Consider the following 25079-nt stretch of genomic DNA (forward strand, 5'->3'; position numbering starts at 1 on the left):
GGGGAAAAGCAAACAAAAACTCCGTCCACAGAGGATGGCATTCCAACCAAACTGCCTCTAAAAACCTTGATAGAAAATTGACAGTGACTGACTTGACTTGTAAGACAAAGGAAAAATGACTTCAGACCTGATGTAGACTTGTACACTGAAATGTTCAACTGTTGTAGTCCTCTAGCAAGGATTCATACACAAGCACACCTCCCTAAATATTGAGCTTGTATTAAAATAGCCAGAGATATTAATGCCACAGCCATGCCACAGTACCAGAGCTCCAGAACCATTTCCGAGCAGCTATCAGTCCTTCGATGATCACTCGCTTGTGTTCGCGTCTATAAAACTCTCCCGGTATTCAATTGAATTCCCCCTGATTTATTTTCAATCAGATGGGCTGTAATTTAACACAAACTGATGAAGTTCTCGCCAGCAGGGGGGAGGGGCGGCGACGCAGTGGGAAGCCTGGTGTGAAAAATGGTGCAGGTTCCGAATTCTAGGCATTTAATGGGCTTCATTCATCCTGGACCCCCCCCCCCAGCACTGCTGTCTCTTCACAGAGGCTCTCTCTTCCGTGGGACATGATCCCAGTCCAAGCCCAAAATTGCTTCTGAGGGACTCTGTCAAAGGGAGGCAACCCCTTTGAGGGGCCAGCAGTAGAGACACTTCACACCGGCCAATCGCCAGCTGGAAGTGTGTTAAGCACAGACCTGAGTCAAATCAGTATTTCAAGGGCTGTAAAGTTCTCCCTTCACGATTAAACACTTTGATAAACAATACGTTTCACTGAAATTTCTTCAGAATATGCAAGTTGTTTTTCCAAATTTCCAAAGGGTTAAAGAATTTAAAACTTGCTTTTGACCCAAGACTGATGACGGGGGGTGGACAGAGGTACAGCCGAGCCCCTAGGGGGAGCTCTAGGTGTTAAAACCCCTCACCTCCTTTGACCTGCGGAAAGAGGCAAACAGACTCCCAAAAGCCTTGGGATGCCTCAGAGTAACACTAAAACTGTAAACCTACTCGAAAAAACCCATTTCATTGCAGAAAAAGGCACCACCACAAAACACTGCATCGGCTTATAAATATTTAATAAAGCAGTAATGTCGCACTCATAAAGGCATTATGCATGATTCATAATGGGCTTATGAAGGAAGACTTTAATGCTGAACTGTGAAGAAAAGGGTCATTTGAGTACATGCCTAGAGAGACCCAGAGACAGAAACAAGAGAGAGACAGAGAGAGAGGAAGAGAGAGAGAGAGAGAGATGGAAAGAGAGAGAGTGGGAGAGGGAGTGAGCGCGAGAGAGAGAGGGATAGTGGGGGGGAGAGGGAGAGAGACAGAGAGAGACAGAGAGAGAGGAGAGAGCGAGAGGGAGAGGGAAAAAAAAAGAGAGAGAGAGAGACAGAGAGAGAGGAGAGAGCGAGCGAGAGGCTCTTTGCTCTTTGATGAACAACATGCATTATTGATATCTAAACAGAGGAGGAGGGAAATACACGGGCAGACAAATGAAGCGCTCTAATGAGCAGCAGATTGTGCAGTGTTTTAATTTCAAGCAGGCCGTTAATAACCTTTCGCGTCGCTCCCTGAGGGACCCCCGCTATTTACCAGCGCTGCGGGGCCCGACGGGGGCCACCCTTCCCGACCACCGCCCGACAGGGGAGCCAACGTTACCGCGCCACCCTAATCCCGCCTTCCTGCCCCGCCCCCGGCCACTCGCTGACGCAACATGGCCGCGACGGCGGAGGAGGCGTCTGGAGCGGGCGTCGGAGCGCTGCCATGGCGACACCGAGGCCAAAGGCTGGAGAACGTGCCGGAGAGCTGCACTGCAAGGTGGGCCGGATGGCAGGTGGGTGCTGACACACACACAGCTCTAGATTACTGAGCCATTCATAGTAACGTGGGCTGTGATGATGCTGCCAATACCACAGACCACTAGAACTGGAACACTGAAAGGGTCCTCTATGCAAAACAGGAAGTACACGGGCATTAGGGTGCAGGCCTTCATGCAGGCCTTCATGTGTCCTGTTCTTCTACCTCTCCTTTTCATCTACCTCTACTGGACCTCCTCATCTTCTCTATCTCTCCTCTTCTCTGCCATTGCTTCTTCCCTCCATCCCACCCACATGTCTTTCATTCTCCTTTGGCCAATCACAGGTCACCACTTTGAAAATAAAATAAAAATAAAGCTTGGAGTTCATGACAATCACAGACTTCACCACACTGTTTTTGTGAAAAGAAATCAAACTCCTGGTTTCAACTGCAAAGTAGGTCAAAGTCAAGGACAAGTAGCCTTTGAAACAGACCTGGCTCAAATATGTGCTGGAAATAATTAGACCCTCAGATGCTACTAAAATGTGAAAACACTCGGTCAGATCCCTGAGAATTCTCAACAAAGCATGTCCCGACCAAAATGTACAATCTCATGAAAGAGGTCTGTTGGGTATTACTGAAAGTAATGTTTAAAAAAGGATTTAAAGTATTTTAAATTAAGTGTTTGACCCATGGCAGAATTGAATGCCTAGACCTGGTGGGTCACTTTGTCTGTGGGTTTTTTGTGGTTCCCTTCAAATTAGAAACCAATTAAGGCCTTGAGAATAGGGTGTATGGATTCTTTATCCAATCAATGGCTGAAATGAATCAATGGTGGTGAAACGCGCCAAAACCCAGCAGACACCATGGCTCTCCAAGACTGGATTCTGACCATAGAGCGTACATAGAAACTGGAGAGGGTAGGAGGGGCCAGGCGGTGAAGCCTAGGAAGTAACGAGAAACAGCCTCTATGTTGAGGACGCATGTAGCCCATTGAATTCAATGTAGAAGACAAAGGTGATTTAACAACCAAGAAAAACCTCATCAGTCAATTTTTTGTGATCAAAATTTTGTTATATGTAGTAGTTTGTGAAACAATGGTTGTTTTGGTTGTTTTGTCTTCAGCGTGCACTGTACAGGCTCAGTTCAGGGGCTTCACAAGCTTAGGCTAGCTGCAGGTATGCTCTCCTGTCCAGTTAAACATGAATGTCTATGATTTTGTCATAAACAGCACAGTGGTATCTCCCACAACCCACAACCCCCCCGCCCCCCAGCACCCACTCCTTATTCTCCGGCCCCCTGGGTAGTGAATATTGTATGGTACCTTATCGGACCTGTGTTTTGTAGTTGTTCCAATGACCGTCGGTATGCGCTTATTGTACAGTATGGATACAAGTGTCTGCCAAATAAATGTAATGTTATGTAATGTAATGGTCCCCCGGATGGGCTAACACCCCCCCCCCACCGGGTCCCCCGGATGGACTCACCACCCCCCCGCCCACCAACCCCCAGATCCCCCAGACGGGCTCACCCAGGTTGGAGGAGGCCCGTCCCTCTGCGGCGCGGTCTGCCAGCCCCTCGGCGATGCCCAGCTGCTGCTGGTGGTACTGCTTGGCGCGCTCCAGGTCCTGCATGCAGCGGGCCGCGTGGCCCAGCCCGGCGTACGCCCGCATCTCCACGGGCCGCTCGCCCAGCTCCTGCGCCAGCTCCAGCACGCGCGCGTGGTACGACATGGCCTTGTCGAAGTCCCGCCGGTAGTGGTAGGCGCTGCCCAGGTTGCTGTACGCCCGCGCCTCCTCCCGCTTGTTGGCCAGCGCCTTGGCGATGCCCAGGTGCTCCTCGTGGCACTGCACGGCGTTGGCGAAGTCGCCCATGGCGATGTAGACGGCGCCCATGTTGCCCAGCTCGCGGGCCTCCGACAGCTGGTCCTTGGACTGCTTGGCCAGGATGACGCACTGCTTGTGGCTGGCCAGCGCGTTGGGGTAGTCGCCGATGGCCGTGTACACGTGGCCCAGGCTGCTGAGCGCTGAGGAGGCCGCCTGGGGGGGGGGGGGCAGAGGGAGACACCCTTTTATTTTTAAATCAACAAAAGATCCTGATGTTACTCTAACTGCAGATCTGGCATCCCAAAACCCCACGCAGCACAAACAGACATTGGGACTAAGTGTTAATGAGAGACTGAACAACACAAACACACATTGTTTCTTTTAAAAGCAAAGTGGTGAAAAAACAAGCTTTTGTCTGTAAAAATACACCTGTATCACTGAGGGAACAAGAAAGGGCCACAACCACACACAGATGCACTCGCACACACACACACACACACACACACACACCTGCACATACATACCCACACACACACACACGCACACACACACAGTGAGAAACCCTTACTCAGATCACTCCCTGTATTTACTGAGAGCTGTAGAGGCTCAGTGATTCGGGCTGTGACCCAAAAGCACGCAGACTAAATGCTGCCAGAGCATTTCCTCACATCTCCGCACACCTCCTGCTAATTAACGGAATGACTTTGGTGCCCCCACCCCCCACACCCCCCCGCCAGTCCGCCCGAGCCCCCCCCCCACACACACACACGTGGGGCGCAGGCCGCTCTACTGACGCGTTTTATCCCACCCGGCTGCTTTCATGAGGAGTCCCAGCGGATGAGAGAGTGCGGTCTGGCCCTAAGACCATTTCCTTCAAATGGGGGGGGGGGACAAACGCTGGATTGCTGGGGAGCACTAGATAGCAGCTGGAGGTGGTGGGGGTGCTGTACAGAGGTCTCTGTGTGGACTCAGGGTGTCAAGGGCCCCCGCTTTGCCAAGCTCCGTCCCCCCTTCCCCCTGAAGGAGACGCGTAAGGGGGGGTGTGGGGCAGAAAGCTCGGCTTTCATGTCCAGGCCAGATCTCCTCCCACCCCAGCCCTCCATCTTAGACAGGAGGAGAGATGTCCCCTTAGGCCACAGAGCAAAGCACATAAACACACACACACTCACAAACACTCACACACTTGCACACGCTGCACACGAACATGCACACACACACACAGCCAGGATGATGAAACAGGGGTGAGATGATCGTGATGTTGCTTTACTGGTGGAAGAAGGAGAGAAGCTCCAATCAGAAAGCACATTAGTAAGAAAGAGCAGAACCATACCACTGGAGATTGCCGAATGCTCTCTGGCTAATTCCATGGGGAGTTGCTAACAGTAACAGAGTTTACAGAGTAACTGAGGGATGAATAGGCCTCAGTCCTCAGGAGGCTGGGACAGAGAAACACTGAACATGGCGTCACTTCCATGTTGGGGGGGGGGGCGTCCGGTGTGTGCCCGCCACTGACACCCCCCAACAGGCGAAGGCGGTGGTCTGATTTAGCTCCAGGCATAAATTGGGATGAGTCCCCCAGTTTCACACCAGTGTGGTTGGGATGGGGGGGCGGGGGGTTTCGGCCTGCTGTCTCCCTCCCCACCCCGCTTTTCACGGCCCCCGCTGCCTGGAACCAATTACCCGCTGGCACAAAGCCCGCCAGCACTTCGCCCTGAGTTTAAAGGCCCTGCAAAGCCGCCGCCGCCGCCGCCGCCACGCGCAAGGCGCCAATTACCCGCCGCCAGGACCGCGGCCGCTTTGAGCTCTCAGATAGGCTATCTGTCCGGGGCCCGCCTGAACTCCGTCTCCCATCAGCCCCCTGAAGAGAGAGCTTCAGGACCGCGGCTCCTCCGCAAGCTCCGCCTCCCGGTGGACAAAACCCGCCGCGGTTCATCCAGAGAGGCCGTGCCGTTTCCCAAGAGTGCCCTCATGGAGGAGGGGTGCTGACATCGACCGCGCGCGGGAATGAGGACCGTAACACGTCGCCCAGCGTTTTCTGCCGCGCCATCGACGCGAGAATGACGTGCACTGCTCCGAACACCATCATGGCAGGGTGAGGCAAAGGTGACCACAAAACATTTCCGCAACATTCGGTCAACATTACAGAAAGCATGGTCATTTCCATAAGTGAGAAGACGTTAGTAGCCACTGTTACAATACAGTGTCAAAAGATTTGTACAACACAGGTGCAAAAGGTCTTTCATTCTCCGAGTATTCTGGCTCCTTTTTGCCCTAAAACTATTGAAACAGAAAATTTGTCCAGTCTTGCCAGCGACACAAAATTCTGAACAAGCATCATGGTGTCACTATGTTAAGTGCTAAAATACACTGTAGTATTATTATTTCACAAATTAAAGAAGACTTTTACCCATATTCATTTTATTATATCTTGTACTTCAACCTTCTTGTAGTATGAATGATATACAGATTAAATAATCATTCAGGTTAAAACAAACAAGCCAGAAGAGGCTGGAGAAAAAAAAAACTGTCTTTGCATTCTGGAAAGATTTGGTAGTGGAAAAAGGAAAATAATGTAATGAAACTGAAAATTGAATGAAATATTGATGTAATCATTGTGAGTGGGAGGCGAAGGAGAACCAGAAGCACACGCCATCAGACCCGGCGTGGCGACTGCGTCTGCGCCAGTTTGCAAAATGGAATACAAATGCAGGTAATCAGCCATTTACATACCGCTTCACTCCCGAAATAATGTCATTTATGAGAAACATTTCCTCTGCGTGAGGCATTAAGCTCCAGAAGGAAGAAGAAACCAACTCCCTTGTGCTCATTATTTCACATTTATAGTTTATATAATAAAAACAAAAACATGAAAAGCATCCCAAATTATTTTCTCTCCGTGATCAATTACCGTGAAAAAAACAGCCCGCATAAATACACCTTGAGAATGATGCTTATGTTTGGGTTCTACTGTAGTTTGTGCTCGGGATTGTTGAGGTTTAATTAAGCTTATGAAAAATTGTAATTGAATTGTGTTCAAACAACATTTGTCCTTAACCTTGACTTACAATTAAATGCAGGTGTTAAAGTTTTTCTTCACAAACTCTGAACTCGCCAAACTGTGCTTGTGAACAAAAAAACAATTTTTTTCTGTTAGTCAAATGTGTATTAAACCCCAGCAACAATCTGTACCCTAAAGACATAAACTGCAGACCACTCAGGTTATTTCTCGGAAATCTGTATCACCCAGGGAGAAGTACTCGGAAAGGATGCAAACAGTTACTTCTACAAGCTGTGTTGAAGTAACTGTTTTAAAATACACAAATGCTAATGTTCAACTGTGAAGTTTCCCACTGCATGACCTTTTGCTAGTGGGTTCAGCGACGAATACTTTCATCTCTGCTCCGTTCCAACGGCTGACAAACTTGCCAGAAAAATGTCTTTGCTGATAGCAACCAGGGCTGTATCAACAGCCTCCAAAGTCTGATACATTTGAATAAATCACATCTCTGCCCAAAGGCAAACAAAGGTGACTGCAGACATAATCAGACGTGACATCACTGAAAGCGCGAGGAGTGGCGGGCGAGCGGCTGTGTGTGATGCGGCCGTGGCGGGGTCGCGATAAGAGAAGGAAACGCACCGAGAGCCACGCGGGAACTGAACAGCAAAGTCACTTCTGCAGATAAAGTTGTTTTTGGGGGTTGGGGGGATTTAGCCACAGGCAGGCTACAGAGCTGGCGCTAGCCGGCTGGTGCGCGTGCAGTGGGGAACGCGCCGCTTTTCCTGCGCTGTGCTCTGAGAGCTCCCCTGCAGTTGTGCGGGCGGGGCGCTAACGCTGCGATATATCGCGCCGAACCGCCATCTGGCCGTCCGGCGACGGCCACCGAGCCCCCGTCAGCGGGACGGTTGCCTTGGAAACGCAGGCGGGCTGCTGTAGGCGGCGAGCAGGCTATAGGCGCGACCCTATCGCCTGACAGGGGGGGGGGGGGGCTCCAGAAAACCGCACAGGACCGCTCTGAACAGCACCTCAACATCGAGCCGTTTCTGTGAGGATGGAAATGTTTGGTGCTGTGTACCCAGACTGGGTCACATGTCCATGTCCTGGACTAAGGAAGAGGAAGTGAAATGGACCTGATTAGATAAACTAAAAACCTAAAAGGAGCACTCAAAGCAACGGTTCATGGTTGGTTCAAATAAAGTGCGTGTCCAGGACAGTTTCCCAGAATCCTCCTGTTCAGCATGGAGGACAACAGAGAGCGAGCGGGGCACACTGAGCATGCTCAGAACAGATCTGCGTTCAGAACAGATCTGGGTTAAATACGCTGATTCATACATATGTACAGATTTAACTAATTAGACAGAAGTAAAATCTGAAAACACTTGGGTCCCAGCGGAAATCCAGGTAGATTTCAACAAAACATTTTACAAATGAAAATGTGCAACTATATTTAAGATCTCAGTCTGGAACGACTGTGGGGAAAAACAATGTTTCTTTTAATCATCAGCGTAATCATCAGGGATTTTACATGAGTCAGCTGGTGGGGTGGATGAAAGTATTTGAAGCAAAGCGCGTGTCCCGGGCTTGATTAGGAAGCCCCGCTCGAGCGGGCCTGGGTGCGCTCCACGGAGCCAAGCACCGCAGCCTCTTCTCATGCGCTGGCCCAGACTGTGCTCAAACTCACACGACGATGCGTCTCATCCATCCTCATCCTCAGCTTGTGTCATACGCTGTGTTTCCACTGACTGTTCCTAACTCGATGTATTTATGTTGATTATTTCAGATGAGTGGGTGGGGTGAGCAGAGAGAGGGTGGGGTGAGCAGAGAGGGGGTGGGGTGAGCAGAGGGGGTGGGGTGAGCAGAGAGAGGGTGGGGTGAGCAGAGAGAGGGTGGGGTGAGCAGAGAGAGGGTGGGGTGAGCAGAGAGGGGGTAGGGTGAGCAGAGAGGGGGTGGGGCGAGCAGAGAGAGGGCGGGGTTAGCAGGACAGGGCAGGGTGAGGATCAGAACTCTTTCTCACAACCAGGTGATTTATTCACTGGTTTCCATCATTGATCAGGCAGCTATCAGGAGGTATCTGGGGAAATCAATGTGCTGGGAGTTACTGAGGAGGACAAAGGCTCCCGTGTTTAGAGAGATGAGTGCAGGGGAGGAAAATGGCACTGAAGCTCACTGTTTTTCAAGGACCTATTGATTGTTATTGACACTCACAAAGGACTATTCCTTCAAAATCACCCTCCGTACTTTCTAATGATCCTTTTGTGTACGTGCACGCGTACACATTCACCTTAACACGTCCCGCGTGTTCGATATTTCAGACCGCTTCACACAGCACTTTTTAATTCATCGCAGGCGTCCGTACATTATTGCAGATCCAAAAAAATCTATGTACGGCATCAGCAGGACAAATTTCTCAATATCTCTTGCGCTGACGCGAGTTACCGTTCGAGGTTCGGACTGCGCCTGAGGCTGCTGTTTCAGGCCATTAGGCAGGCCTCGGAGTTTCAAAGCCGGCCATGACGTACTAATTAAGAGCAGAGCTCGGCACCAAACCCACAAAATGAATCAGCCGTCATCCTCAGGCTTGCATCAGCCCTCTTCTCCTCTTACCGTCAAGAAAAAAAAATACCTCTCAGAGCCAACTCCAAATTAAATAACACTTTCCTATTTGTTTCTTTAATAATTAGCACCTATAAATGACTTTTAATTACAGACAAAACATTTTTCCCCGCGCGCGACTCCTTCCCCATTCCGTCTGACTGAACATCTGCCGCGGAGCTGTGAACGAGGGCGGTGCGCAGACTCGGCCCGGCTGAAAACAACGCTGATGAAATATTAGCGCGTTAGCGCCGGACAGATGGGTTTTAATAAGCAAACGCAAAAAGGAAAAGAAAACCGTTCCCAAAAACACAGGAGCGGGACTAGCGTCGGGAACGCGGCGAGCTTGCGTACGAGCTGAGTTATGTGCTGGGGAAACGCGGGGATAATCATAATGAGGCGATTGTTCACTGTTCCTGGGTCGTTTATGGGCCGATGGTTTTGCATCTTAAAATACCACGGCGACTAATCACCATGTCAAAATTTAAACCAGTTATTTTTTTTGTCACCAAAAAGGTTTTGAGAATTCATTTTGATTACTCGCTGCAGCACTGGATTCTAAAATTATATTAACAGAGGCACATGGATGACCTTCAGTGCCTATATTTATAATGCTTCTGTGGGGTGGGGGATGCAGATGTTCTATCCATGTAGCATGGACAACTGCAAGATTATTTGCAGTACAGAGGACCACAGACGTTCGTGAGATCTTTAAGATGTTTCACAGACAGTGGTGTTTTAAATGGAAGTGGCTATCTGGGTGTGGCTTAGGCCATTTGTTCTGCTGTGTTTGTTTTAAAGTGGTGACCAATGGCAGGGGGGTCAGAGACAGCAAACCGGCAAATAACGCGACGCACCTGGAGAAGGAGCTCCATCACCCCTTAAACCACACACACAAACACACACATTCACACATTCACACATTGCACATATGTATGCACGCAGGCACACACACAAACACGCACTCACACTCACACACACAAGGACACACGCAGGCACACACACAAACACGCACTCACACACACACACACAAGCACACACGCATGCACACACACACACACACACAAACACACACTCACACTCACACACACAAGCACACACGCAGGCACACACACAAACACACAGTCACTCACACACACGCACACACGCTTCCCAGTTCACTCCCGAGTCAGACAGCAGAACTCAGTGACCTCTCGGTGACCTGGCAGGTGACCTGGCAGGTGACAGGTTGAGCGGGTTTCACCTGTGTCACTCCAGCCGCCGGGTCCCCTGAGTACTCCCTCAGTGCCCACTCGTTTGGCTGGGTGCTGGCAGCCTCTGTGTCCATTCATTCAGCCGCTCCTCTGGCAGCTTCTCCTAGCTGCCAACGCAGCACTCATTCAATAAAACATTGCATAACCAGCACCCGCCAAGATACACAGGGGGTACAACAGCGAGCGAGGGAGGCGGGCGGCGGGTGGCGGGGGGGTGGGGGGCGTGGAGGAGTGTCAAACCGCCAGCGCTGGCCTCCCGCTCTGCCTCCGCACGCACGGCCGCCCTCCCGCCGAGCCCTCGCCAGAGGGGGTTACGGGCTTCACTCCAGCAGATTGGAGAGGTAATGGGATTACCTGGGGGAATAGCGGAGCGTGGCATGGCCTCATTACCGCTGGCGCGAGAGCATCCTCGCTCAGGGACACGAGAGGCGGACCTCCGACGGGGTCGGCGGGGGGGGGGGCGGGGGGGCCCGGTCTTTTTACGGGGGCCTGAAAGAGGCATGCCTGCGGAATGCCCGGCCCAAGCTGGCGTGACTCACACAGCTATTCACACACAATCCATTTACACAGCGGGATATGTAGCGAAGCAATTTAGCTGACAGTGCCTGGCGCACAGCACAACAGCAGAGAAGAGGAACTGAACCCGCAACCTCTGGGTCACAAGCCCTTACCGTTACGCTGCACTGCCGCTAACCGAACACCGTCCTCTCTGAGCCGTCCAAGCTGAATTAACGCCAAACATTTTCACCGGGCAGGGATACTGAACTCTGTTTACATCCTATAATTGATGGCACGATTTTCAGCCTGACCGAGGGGGAGCTCGGGTTCGAGGGAAGCTGGGGTATCTCGTGAATAGCATCCGAAAGTCGCTCGGGATCTCGCGAATAGCATCCCGCTCAGGCTGGGAATAAAGTGTTCTGCTGCAGTCCTGCACTACACACATATCCATCACCTTTCCCTGACAGCTCATTATCTCAACCGGAATTACTTTACACTGCCCGGGAAAAAGAGAAAACAAGGACTTTAAAATAAATCCAAGGACGGTTGTCTGGACGTACGAAGCCCAGACGCTTACAAGGCTGGGGAAAAAAAAAGAAAAGAAAAAAAAAAACGACAAAGGTCGTTTAAACTCAAAGCTATTGCTGGCATTTTCTTTTTTCCCCCACATAATAAATCAGGGCCCATTTTCATAAAGCGAGCGATGACCTGGGATCACGTTGGCCTTTTTGCAAAAAGCCTCTTTACAATGGGCGAGGTTATTGATGAGGAAACTTGATCCTGGATCAGCATTCCTCTCTCTGAAATGCTTTATGGATGCAGGCCCTGATCTGGGATCAGCTTTGCATTCTGGCACATAGCAGGCAAGCCTGGGACACGGACAAGAGAAACTGATCCGAGGTCAGCCCTGCCGCTCTGAGAGGCTTCATAAATGTGAGCCCTGGAGGGCAGTGTTACTAAAGCGGAGCGCCTCCGCCTGACCGGACATTTCACCGGAATGGGTGACATCTTAAACGCGGAACGCTGGGAATCTGGAGGAAAATAAACAAGAGACAGAGAGGGGGAAGACTGCATAGCACAGGGGAAAATAAAGGAGAGAAAGAGAGGGGGAAGACTGCACAACACGGGAAAATAAAGGAGAGAATGAGAGGGGGAAGACTGTACAGCATGGGGAAATAAGAGAGAGAAAGAGAGGCAGAAGACTGCGCAGCACAGGGGAAAATAAAGGAGAGAAAGAGAAGGGGAAGACTGCGTAGCACAGGGGGAAATAAAGGAGAGACAGAGAGGGGGAAGACTGTGTGGCACAGGGGGAAATAAAGGAGAGACAGAGAGGGGAAAGACTGTGTGGCACAGGGGGAAATAAAGGAGAGAAAGAGAGGGGGAAGACTGTACAGCACAGGGGAAAATAAAGGAGAGAAAGCGAGGGGGAAGACTGCACAACACAGGGGAAAATAAAGGAGAGAATGAGAGGGGGAAGACTGCGCAGCACAGGGGAAAATAAAGGAGAGAAAGAGAGGGGGAAGACTGTGTGGCACAGGGGGAAATAAAGGAGAGAAAGAGAGGGAAGATGGCAGAATCAAACAGCCACAGACACACTGAAGAAGCTCCACTCTCAGATCTTAATTCAGCTCTGCAAACTCACTGTGACAATAAAAACAACTATAATATACAGGAGGGGGATAGAGACGGAGAGGGAGATGGAGAAATAGAAAGGGGGGGAGAGAGAGAGAGAGAGTCAACAGGGGGAGGTGCACAACCCATCTACCCCCACTCCCATGTCAGAGCAGGAGGATGGATGGGAGTCAGGGGAGGGACATGAATTATTTAAACTGAATTATTAGCATGTTTTTCCTGTTGCGCCTCCTCACACGGCTCTGTTCTGCGTGTCGCCGAGCCCCCCGAGGACCGCCCGCCACACCGCGATGGGGGGGGGGGGGCGTGAGGGGGGAGGGCGGTGGCAGTTTAGTGGCACTGCAGTCCCCAGGAGCCGGTACCCGCGACGGAGTAGAGCCGCCACAACAAGCAGCTCGACGAGGGGAGGCCAACAGCCGGGTCAGCGGGTCTCCCCAAACCCCACCTACCCCACCACGCCCCCCCCCCTCCCTCAGCCTCTCGCCGTGCGTCACAGACCCCCTTCAGGCGGACGGCTCCTTCGCCTGGATGTTAGCGGGTCTGCGGCTCTAATTAATGGTGTGGGCGTGTGATCTGTTCATGTGCTCTCTGTAATTAAGCGGCCTTGAAGGCGGGGGGGGGGTAGGGGGGATGGGTGGAGGTGCGGTCCGCGTCACACTTTGGTTTTGGTGTCTGGTGAACACCAGCGACCGCGCCTGTGTGTGCAGTCCCTGCAAGCGGAGACCGCTTACGCTCTCCAGGTTTCCGCTTGCTCGCAGCGCGGGGCGTTAAACGCTCAGGCCGTGAAACAGGCTGGCTCTCTGACACCACGTACAGGCTCTCCTGGACGCTCGGACTCGCCTGCAGCAAAACGGTCTGCAGCTGTTTCAGCTGCTCTGTCTGCGCAGTCTCTCCAGCACGCCATGTCCTCTCCTTGTGATCGCATAGCCTCTGTCACCCCCTGCCTGTCTGCGCAGTCTCTATTAAAATACACACTCAAGCCTGTCTGACTGCGCAGACTCTATGGAAATACACACTCAAGCCTGTCTGACTGCGCAGACTCTATGGAAATACACACTCAAGCCTGTCTGACTGCGCAGACTCTATGGAAATACACACTCAAACCTGTCTGACTGCGCAGACTCTATGGAAATACACACTCAAGCCTGTCTGACTGCGCAGTCTCTGTTCTGTGCCCCAGTCTGCACGTCTCACTAACATTACTGAATCTGTGAAGACAGATATATTAAAGCCCCGTTTCTCCCTCTAACGCCCGTAAGTGCTGAAAACTCACTTTCGCGTAATTTCATTTAATTCCCCTCTCATTCTCTTTGCTGTCAGCGATTCTGAGCCGCAGAGCTGCACTAAAAACCCCAAAACACGCTGCTGTGAGATCAAACCCTAAACTGGGGATACCAAACCGCCGTCACAGTCTACAGCCTGGACCGCCAAAGTGTGACCCCCAAACAAAAACACTGCCGTGAAACCACCGACGGGGGGCGTCAGGTGACGGTGAGACCGAAACACCGCTGCAGATAAACAGCAGGCCCCAGGGGGTGGGGGGGGTTGGGGGGGGGCTGTCCTCCGCACTGCAGAGGAAAGAAACACAGCTAATTAGCCTGGAATCCTGCTGCTTCATTAGCAGCTAATTAACCTCTCACCAGGCCCGCATAAAACCAAATGACCACAGAAAGAGGAGAACAGAGAGAGAGGGAAAGATGGGGGGAAGTAGGGGGTGAGGGGGGAGGGGGGAGGGGGGACTGGGCACACGGTCCAATGCTTCAGCTCCTCTCCCTTTCACCCCACTGTCACTCTCTATACCTGTAACGCTCTGTACAAAGAGAGCCTATATAACTACAGAGAGCCTATTGTAACTACAATGTAAGTAATGAGTGACTAACAGTCGACAACAACCGACCATCTTGCAACTGTAAAACCAATGTGGTTCAATTCGTACAGTGGAATTACCCCAGTGAGCAATGGCTGGAATATGAAGATCTACATGCGTCGAACCCTTGGTTGAGAGACACTTTGACATAAACTGACTAGGTTAACCCCAGTTTGCTCAGGTTTTGCCTGGATATAGCCTGGCTATGTCCGAATCACCTAGAAAACATTCAACTTTCAACCAAATGTAGCAGGGTTTTCACCTGAAGGCCAAGACAGCGTTTCACAGACTTTTCACAGCAACGGTACACGGGTTATACCAGGTTATATCTACATAGAGCCATATCTATACCTTTAATCACTGCACTAACACAAGAGCTGACTACTTCACCTAAGTGCAAGTGGACTGTTAATAGCAGCGACGCAAAGGTTGTTTTCAACTACTCCTCATTCAATTAATTACAGTGTATTTCCAGTACACTTATGTTATATTACGTACTGTTCAGTGTGTCTCGTTAGTTGCTCTGTAATGCTGCAAAAAATGTAAGGCTGTTTAAAAATGGATATTAGAATGGTCACACTTGGAATATGCCACTGGATATGAAATGTGCTGTAAAATTGCCTTGCCTTGCCTTTCAGTCGGATCCATTTTCTCTTTTGTGTCATATGGGTCCTGAGAGAAGGCCTGGGTCAAACAGGTGCAGTCTGACTATTTTAAAGGACTATGCATTTTTACTAATATTCAGAAAAAATTCTTCTTTCATGTCTGTACATAAAAACTCCTTGAATATTATCAGGGATCAGCAGGAGCATTTTCAAATCTCACCACACCTAAGGTATTCTGAAATATGCATTTGACCCGGGTTCGGTCCCACCCATACACACAGCATCGAATTCTGAATTTGGAGCCCACTCCTGTTCTGTGTTTCAGTTCCAGGGCCTCATTTTTAACAGCGACAGTGGCGGTGCCTTCCCATTGGCTGCCTGTGAATGACTGCCACCCTGGACAAACGGCAGCCCTGCAAGGGCACGCCCCCAAACAAACACACTCCATCAGCCTCAGCGCTGTGGTGCTCAGCGTGGCCTGGGGGCATGTTCCAACCCCCCCCCCACCCCTCCCCAAATATCTATTACAGGCAAGCAAACAGAATCACTCTTCGGTTTTGCTGTGGGGGGGGGGTCATAATGCACCACAATGAGCTCTGCTGGGCGGCTTCGTTCCAGAAAACAAAGCTGTTTGGGGACTGGATTTTGGGTGAAGGAGGGTAATTTGGTAATGAGCAGCGATGCTGCCCGCGGGCGAGCTCTCCGCTTCCCCCTCCCCTCCCCGTTTGTTCGCCGTCTGCGCTGCTCCAGAGTCGAACACAGAGCTCCGGGTCCTGTGGGAGGAGAGAGAGTGCCCAAAGCCACCGCCTGCGCGCTTTCCTCCACATTAGCGCCTAGCATTAGCCTCTAATCGGATTTATGGATTCTTGCGTTTCTTTCCCCCCCCTCCGTGTAGCGGTTTAACAGGTAAATCAGCCGCAGCTTTCCAGACCGGCGGCTCCGTTCGGCAGTCCCGCTGCTGGGAAACCGCGGCATTGTGGGAAGCCGCCATGGCGACGTGGGCGGCGAGCGCCGCCGACCCGGAATTCACTTCCAGAAACTCGTTCTGACGATAAAGAAAACAATCGCAATAAACAAACGGAACAAAGAGAGGGAGGAGAGAGCGAGAGAGGAGAGAGCGAGAGAAAGAGAGAGAGCCAGAGAGAGAGAGAGAGAGAGCTGGTTCTGAGGCTCAGTACACTAACCCCCTACTAACACCAGGCAGCCACAAGACACCAACATTCTCAAACAGCCAAATTAGAACAAAACAAAAACATTAAATTAAATCAACTATTGGTAAACTCTAAACAAAAAAAAACCTCAACGAATCAGCATGCTATTTACCCTTAAAAGGAGAGACTCTGACCGCAGTGGAGAGTGGAAAAACACTGAGGAGCTACAGTAAACACAGTCTGGCAACACAGCCCAGCTGACAACAGCAGACCTGGCAGCCCTGAGAAGGGAGGCTGTGCTCCCACGGTAACCAATTAAACCAACCAACCAAATTCCTCACTAAACCTGACACATACAAACAAACTACAGGACGTTTAACAAAACTAATTCAAATCCCCCTTGTGGGGACAAAAGGTGCTACCTGCCACAACCTCAAAGACAGTTGTGTAAATACTCTTGTATATTTGCATAGATTTTATTAGATAGTTATTATTTTAATCTGTTACTTAATTCATTCACATTTTATTATTTCTAATGCCTGTCATTATTACTGAACTCATTGTTATTTTTTTGGTATTAATATTATTATTGTCAGTACAATGTAATTGCTATCATAACTGTACCCTCTTTGGCAATACGTATTGCAAAATATGTCATGCTAATAAAACATTTAAATTGAACTGAAGTAAGAGAGAAAAAGAGAGAGAGAGAGGGAGAGAGACAGAGAGAGAGAGGGAAAGAGAGAGAGAGAGCACTAATACACAGAGGAGCTGCGACACTGCTGAAGGATTTTATTTGTGTCGTTAAAAGCTAATTAAAAGCGGTCACAGATGAGCCATGTGTCATAACTCGCCGCAGTGATTATACAGCCGACCAGGGGCCGACAGTAAATTTGGCGGGAAAGCAATGGGTCGAAGGTCAGCGAACTCAAGGTCGGGCCGAAGAACAAGCTCTGGAGCTACAAGTCTGGACCCTGTGTCTAGGGGGGAGACGGGGTACAGAGGACGAGGCGAGGGGGGGCAGTGCACAGGGGGACGAGGGACGTGTGAGTGCCATTCAATCGTGAAAGTGGTCCCAAAGCGAAGAGGACAGCGACATCCATAAACACGTCGGTTACGGAAGAGTGCTGTTAGCCATCCAGATGGGGCTGTAAATATTCACTGCGGATAAAACGAGGATAGCGATACGTTAAGAGGCTCCTGATTGCCCGTAACCCCACCCCTAACCCCCGCACCTGCCAGCAGGTGTTCGGAAGCTGTTCAGAGATATAAACCAGAGGCCATGCCCTGTCTGCCACTGCACCTGCGCCACGGAAACCAGCATCCGCAAGAATCTCGATACACCGAGACGCGTGACATCGCTTCGCTCACTAAAGCAAAAATACGCTTCCGCTGGGCGGCCGGTGTTGCTAACGTGCTAACGGACGGTGGTAACGTGCTAACCGGCTCATGCGTTTGGAAGCGCGCTCGTACTGCAGGGCTTCCGCTGGCGAGCACAGGTAAGAAGGGGCCCTCTCTGAAGCGAATCCGGAATGTTCCGCAGGGCCTCGACCCGGCCTCACCGCTGGCATTCACAGAGCGATGCGTCCCTCCGAACAGCCTCCACGCAAAAGCACGAAACTGCTCGCTCGTGAAACGCTCCCTAATTGGCTCATCTGTGAACCTCCTCCTGCAGGAGGCCCCTAATTGCCTCAATCGCCGGGAGTAACGATTTTGCCGAAGTTCCGCAGGAGGGGAATCCAAACGGCAGACGCCGGGCAGCGGTAATTGAGTCAGACGGCGGACCTTTAAATGAAATCTCTCAGAAAATTTTTTTTTTGTCAGAGAAATCCTTTGGGGGATGAGGAACGGGGGGGGGGGGGGTGGGAGGAGGTGGGGGGTGGGTCAGTACCCGCCTGGGAAATCTCTCTAAACTCCCCCGTCCACCCCCCACCCCCCCTGCTATGGATACAGCTTCGGGCATCGCCGGCCAGGCCAAACAGGTTTTTGATTTCCCCAAAGAGCCCCCCGGTGAGAAATCTCCATTCAGCTTAAACACACACGCCGCGCGTCTGGACCGCGAGACACACACTAATCCAGTTTGCTCTTCTTTGCGCAGATTATAAATGTCGGAATGCGATTATTCCTTTCTCTTTTTTTTGAAACGGGCGCTGGCCTCCGGGATGACCCGCTCCTCCCGCCCCTCCGCTCTCCAGCTCCGGGAACCTTCCAGTCAATCTGCGTTTGGTGGGGTACCGGCCAGGCAGGACCAGGTGACAGCCGCCCCCCTTCTGAGTCGGAGTCGGAGGTAGCCGTGTGCAGTGGTGGGACTGAGCACCACAGGCTTCATGCTAAACAACACGCAAGAGCAGCGGGAATATTTACGCAACTGTATGACAGGAACAGCGCAGCCATGTTCAAAGCAGCAACCCAGCACACACGTGCAAGCGCACACACACACATATACACACAAAGAACACAAGCGGTCACACACACATACAGTACAAGCACATGGATGCACACACATACATACAAGCACACACACAAAAACATTCACATGCACACACACACACACACACACACACACACACGCATTCCCCAAAAGACACACCGGTCGGAAGCAAAAGTGTTTAATTGCGGCAAGAGTGCGGCTTCTCTCACTTTCATGGCCAAACAGATCAAACGCGGTTCGAGCAGCGCTCTTTGGCCACGGCTACGCTCGGGCGGTAATGAAAGATTCATCACACGGTAATCGCAGCTCCTCAGCTCCGACGCTAACACTCAGACGGCTTCCGCAGCTTCTGCTGCTCCACAAGGAAAACAAGACCTGGGGAGCGAGCCGGCCGGCTAAGTCAAGCATCCAGAAATCTGTCCTGTAAGCTCCATTTACTTTACTGAGCGCCTGATACGTTCAACTTAAACCTCAGGTGCACGGCTAAACGTTCCGTTTGTTAATCCCGCTCTAATAGTGTTTGCACGAGAGTACAAAAAGGAATCAGATGTACTCTATCAGATTTGATATATCACAGAACATTTTAAGTGCGTGCAAAACCGATGGTTTCCTGAAAAGGGATTATTGGCCTAATTAAATAAACTAGAAAAATTACAGTAAACTACACAGCCGTAAAATGGCAAACCACAGTGAAGAGTAAGACCGTACACAGTTTCAAAACCAGGTGGCAGTCAGCTGCTCAGTAACAGGGCATTGCCATCCGTGAAACAGGAGCGAGGAGTGGGCGTGGCACGCAGGTTGGGGCGGGGCAAAGCAGTGCTGGGGGCAGGAGTGGCGGATGACGCAATGAGAGACAAGGCCAAAAGGGGGCGGGGCCAGGCAGGTCAGCTTCACTGAAAATGAGAAGCACGGAAATGTCAGCTGACACTGAGCAACAGTATACATGACCGCCTCAGTCTGGCTGTGTCACAATGTACACTGCGTAACATCATATTTATTGGTATTTGTTAAAAAAAAAAAAAATAAATAAATTGTTGTTTGAAAAGTACAATATATTGTATTTTGTACTGATTAAAGTGGCGAGAAAAGTGCCAACTGAATATATAGAAAACCATCACAATATATGCACATGTTTGCTGCTTTGGTCTAAGTGCGATAAATCTGAACATAACTTACAGGATGTATCATTAAACAGACATGGAAATATATTAACAAAGAGGAAAATAAATTTGGAATGCCTCCATATATTCAAATGAATTATTCAATATACGGCAATATGTCTCAGTTACATAAGAGCATGGGGGGGGGTCTGTGATCTTGGACTCCTGACTATTGCTGAATGCAGTGTACAGTAATGATGACATCACTGCCCGGATGCTGCAGACCAAATCAAACAGGAAAAATCTCAGCATTTCTCGAAGATTCATCCACAATAACAACTTTCTGTAAAGGACACAACAATCAAAGATCAACAGGACCTTGTTTGGAAAGATGGCCTGCGAATCAGCGAGGCCTTCTCTCCCTTTGCTGTCCTGTCAGTCACTGCATCTCCAGTTTACAGAAGGACTGACAGGAAAATCATAAAGGAAAACAACAAACAAGCCAAACAAGCTACTTTGGCCTTTCTGACGGAAATGTCTACAGTTCTGTAAGGTAACTGGGACATGGACGTTCGCCAAATACGTTTGCAAACACCAGTTTTTTTTCCTCTACAATGTTCATTCAATATCATTTCATTCTTTTAATTCATTTATTCACTGAAGTCGGGTGGGAGCCAGGCTTGGTTGGCGCTTCCAACAACAATTTCCACAGAAACATGACTGAGTATTTTTTTAAATTGCTGAAATGCCTGCACATTTGTTTATGTAGGAAACAAATAAGGGTGCCACATTGCGCAGTGACCTGAATGAAGCGCATTGTGGTTACACTGAAACAATCCCTGAGTCCTCAGCGCCACGCCTTCTCCCGCCAAATCTACATCAGTGTTCACCAGTCAGCCGAGTCCAGCATTTAACCTTTATCTGTGTGAGCCTGAGGAACAGCTAATGAAAGTACAGAGCGGTCTGCTCTGTCACTGCAGCGGCTCTGGTCTGTGGTTCGAGGACGCTCTGGTCTGCGGTTCGAGGACGCTCTGGTCTGCGGTTCGAGGACGCTCTGGTCTGCGGTTCGAGGACGCTGTGGTCTGCGGTTCGAGGACGCTCTGGTCTGCGGTTCGAGGACGCTCTGGTCTGCGTTTCGAGGACGCTCTGGTCTGCGGTTCGAGGACGCTCTAGTCTGTGGTTCGAGGGCCAAACCTGCAGTTCCGCACATGCACGTGTGATGTCCGCTGACCAGGGTGTGCCGATGACATCACTGAGAGCACGGCGAAGACGCCAGGCACAGGCTCCTCCTCCCCAGCGAGTAACTTCCTCCAGAACAGACTACCACTTCCCCTTGTGGGCAGCACAGTGGTGCAGTACTTAGCACTGTTGCTCCGCAAGAAGGTTCCCTGTGTTCGCACGGGTTTCCTCTGGGTACACCAGTTTCCACCCACATCAAAAGACATGGAAGTCAGGGCAGGTATGCACCTGCCCTTGACCAAGGCACTAGCCTCAGGACTGGAGTTGGTCCCCAGGCGCTGCATTGTGGCTGGCCACTGCTCCCAAGTAGATACAGCAGGATGGGTACAAATGCAGAGGACAAATTACCCCACAGGGTTTCAGTAGAGTATATCTTATCTTATACTATCTTGTGGGGGGGGGCAACATCGTGTATCAAACGCAGGGTTCCGGATTTCTTCCCCGCTGCAGCTTTCTAGCCTAATGCCTCAGAAGGAGCGATCAAACAGCTCCTGACTGAGGAGGATGCCAGCGAAACCAGACAGGCAATAAAGACCGGCTTCTCCCCCCCCCCCCCCCTCCCGGCTTTGTTCCCGTACGCCATCTAGGGAGCGTTTCCCCTCCGCCGCCGCCTGAGCCTCGCTCTTCCGGCGGCGGCGCGAGCTTTGCCGCGCTACGCTACGAGGAGCGTTTCTGCCGATCCTTTGTGAGAGAAAAATGCAGCGTATAAATACATTTTGATTTGATTTGAGAGGTACGGAGAGAGGAAGGGTTTGCGGGCGGGTGAGAAAATCCGAAAATTGGGCACCCCTCCCGCCTGGTGGCTCTCTGCCTGGCGCGGTGTGAGCTGTGGGGTGGGATTTGGTGGGGGGGGGAGGGGGGGGGGCTGTAAAGAGGCTGTTTCCTGCTGCTGGCATTTGAACAGCCCCTGATTGACGGAGGGGGATAATGGCTGCTAGCGGGCGCGAAGGTGATTGTGTCTCACGCGCCCCCCCCCCGTCAGCCAGACAGGCTGCTGGGAAAGGAGATTGGATTCAAGCCCCCCCCTCCCTCCCAACACCCCCACCCCCCTACCGCCCCCAAAAAAAACAGCATCGAGCGAAGTCGGCTTTTCTGAGAATGACAGCGGTAAATAAACAGCTTCCTAAACCTCAGGCGGCAGGGAAGAGGAGTGGCAGGGGGAGGGGGGGGGGTTTGGGAAATTTGGCTCCCCTGTGGCTGCTGTAGAGCTGGAGTAACCAAGGACAAACAGGAGAGATGAGATGTTCGCCACAAAGCCTGTAGGGGTTATAACCCCCCCCCGCCCCTGCCATTTTATCACATTTTGAAGAATGCAGCTCTAATGAACTTTGACTGAATGTAAACAACCGTATGACCAACACGTGTTCAGAAAAGAAAACATAGCAAGTCTCTTTAAATGCCCTCATCCGGCTTCATTGTATTGTCAGATTTCATAACTCCAAACCTAATAAAGTTGATTCAAAATGCCGTGGGACTAAACCATAATGCAGTCTTAGTAAATGGAAAATAGAAGCAGGTTATTACTGTTTTGGAGAATTCCATTTTTTAGATACAGGCTACAAATGTTTTTGCTTGACACTGAATATGCTGAATAATTTATTTTATAACACTGCAGTTCGAACTCATTTCCATGTTCTATAGTGTAAACACTGCTGTGTTAGAGAATTCTTCCTGGGAAGCGTACAAATAATTCACAAACACTTACATAAGGAAGGGTGGGCCAAAGTGGCCACAGCCACCTAAATAGTATCCTGTCCCAACCAGTGACCTTGGCAGAACCACCACCCCAAATTGTGAATCCCCACCGCACCTACAGAAGGTAGTTCTGGCCATAGGCGTGGAGAAAAGGGGGAAGGCAGGTCTGCAATATCAATCGATGGCAATCTGATGCTTCCACTTCCTTACAAGTCAAAGTCCATCTAAGATTCTGACCCACCCGGATCTATGCAGGTCCAACCAGATGAGCATTTCTGGCTACACAGCTGCGCTAACAGGGACAATACCAATTCCAAGTGAACTATGCGGTGTCCTGCACTGACGGTACTTCTCTCTAGGGTTTTCGTCATATGTTCCTGGTTATGGTTATACACTTTGTTGTACGTCGCTCTGGATAAGAGCGTCTGCCAAATGCCTGTAATGTAATGTAATGTAATGTAACAATACAGACTCCAAATGAAGGGCTTCTGCCTCCCAAGTACACAATATGGCTAAGCAGCTAAAGTAGCATCACTGAGTTGAGCACAGTGAGTTTAGAAAAACAAAACAAATCTCTTCACTCTTTTCCTGGGCTGTGGATGGACAGGGGGGTGGGGGTGTGGATGAGGGGATGATTCTCTGTGGAAATACTGGAATGGAGAAGGTGTGAAATCCCGTTTCCAGCACAGTGCACTGGGCAGCTCCCGAATTAGCCATGCGATGGTGTGTGCGCTCAAACCACAGAACTCTGGGTGAAAAAATGCACCGCCCCACAGCGGGAGAAAGACAGTGGAAAAGAGGAACGAGGAAAAAATGAAACACAGGGAGGGTAAAATATAACAGGAAGTGTGTTTTGTGGACAGTTTCTAACAAATGTTGCGTGAAAAGGCTTTTCAGCGAGGTGCTGAAAAATCTTATTTCTCTTTTGGTCTTTTTAATGCCAGAGAACAAACAGAGCAAAGCAGTTCTCCATTTATCATCGATCTCTGGACAGGAAGACCACAGCAGGAATACAAAGTATCCACAACACCAGAGAAAGGAAAAAAGAGAGTGAGAGAGGGAGAAGGAAGGAAAAGAAGGAGAAAAAACGGAGGGAGGGAAAGGGCAAGGGAGAGAGAGGGAGAATGAGAGAGAGAAGGCAAGAGGGGTGAAAGGAAGAGTGGAGTAACAGACAAGGGGTAGAAAAAGAGAGACAGAGAGAGCCAAAGAGAAAGAGAGGAAGGGAAAGTGATAGAGGGGGAGACAGGGGTAGAGAAGGAAAGGCAGGGAAAAAGAGAGAGAGAGAGAGGAAGAGAAAGCAATAGAGGGGGAGACAGGGATAGAGCGGGAAAAACAGGGAAAGAGAGAGAGAAAGAGAGAGAGAGAAGCGGCTGTGTACCAAAGCCAGCTCCAGCTTGCATGGCGCTACATGACTCACGCTAAGCGCACAGCAGCCCCGGAGCCCCTGTGGGTCAGGCTGAGCTGGAGTCAGACAAGCCAGGCTAACAGTCCTCTGAGCTCCACTGTGCTCAGCAGCCATCACCACAGCTATCAACAGCGCCACAACCACTACAGCTTCAGAGACAGACTGCAGCTCAGAGACAGACTGCAGCTCAGAGACAGGCTGCAGATTCAGAGACAGACTGTAGATTCAGAGACAGACTGCAGCTCAGAGACAGACTGCATCCTCAGAGACAGACTGCAGATTCAGAGACAGACTGCAGCTCAGAGACAGACTGCAGATTCAGAGACAGACTGCAGATTCAGAGACAGACTGCAGCTCAGAGACAGATTGCAGATTCAGAGACAGACTGCAGCTCAGAGACAGACTGCAGATTCAGAGACAGACTGCAGCTCAGAGACAGACTGCAGATTCAGAGACAGACTGCAGCTCAGAGACAGACTGCATCCTCAGAGACAGACTGCAGATTCAGAGACAGACTGCAGATTCAGAGACAGACTGCAGATTCAGAGACAGACTGCAGCTCAGAGACAGACTGCAGATTCAGAGACAGACTGCAGATTCAGAGACAGACTGCAGCTCAGAGACAGACTGTAGATTCAGAGACAGACTGCAGATTCAGAGACAGACTGCAGCTCAGAGACAGACTGCAGATTCAGAGACAGACTGCAGATTCAGAGACAGACTGCAGCTCAGAGACAGACTGCAGCTCAGAGACAGACTGCAGATTCAGAGACAGACTGCAGATTCAGAGACAGACTACAGCCTCAGATCCAGATACAACACTCTTTACTGACAGGAAACATTTACAGAAATGCATTCAACCACTAAGATGTCTAATCAGTCTCTCTCTCTCTCTCTCTGTCTCTCTCTCACTCGACACTGTGCCACAATCTCCACCACATTTCTACTAGCAAGACCATGTTGGATGTGTCATACTTCATTCTGGGG

General features: G+C 50.5%; 1 protein-coding gene across 1 annotated transcript in view; it reads right to left on the reverse strand.

The window, feature by feature from the left end:
- The window catches only part of ttc28 (tetratricopeptide repeat domain 28), a 280485-nt gene that overhangs the window by 61085 nt on the left and 194321 nt on the right, over nucleotides 1-25079 (reverse strand). Inside the window, exon 7 of the mRNA XM_064307030.1 lies at nucleotides 3332-3839. Coding sequence (XP_064163100.1) covers nucleotides 3332-3839 — 508 coding nt within the window. The remainder of the gene's footprint in view (nucleotides 1-3331; nucleotides 3840-25079) is intronic.

The sequence above is a fragment of the Anguilla rostrata genome, chromosome 14 (assembly GCF_018555375.3).
Source record: "Anguilla rostrata isolate EN2019 chromosome 14, ASM1855537v3, whole genome shotgun sequence".
NCBI classification, from domain to species: Eukaryota; Metazoa; Chordata; class Actinopteri; order Anguilliformes; family Anguillidae; genus Anguilla; species Anguilla rostrata.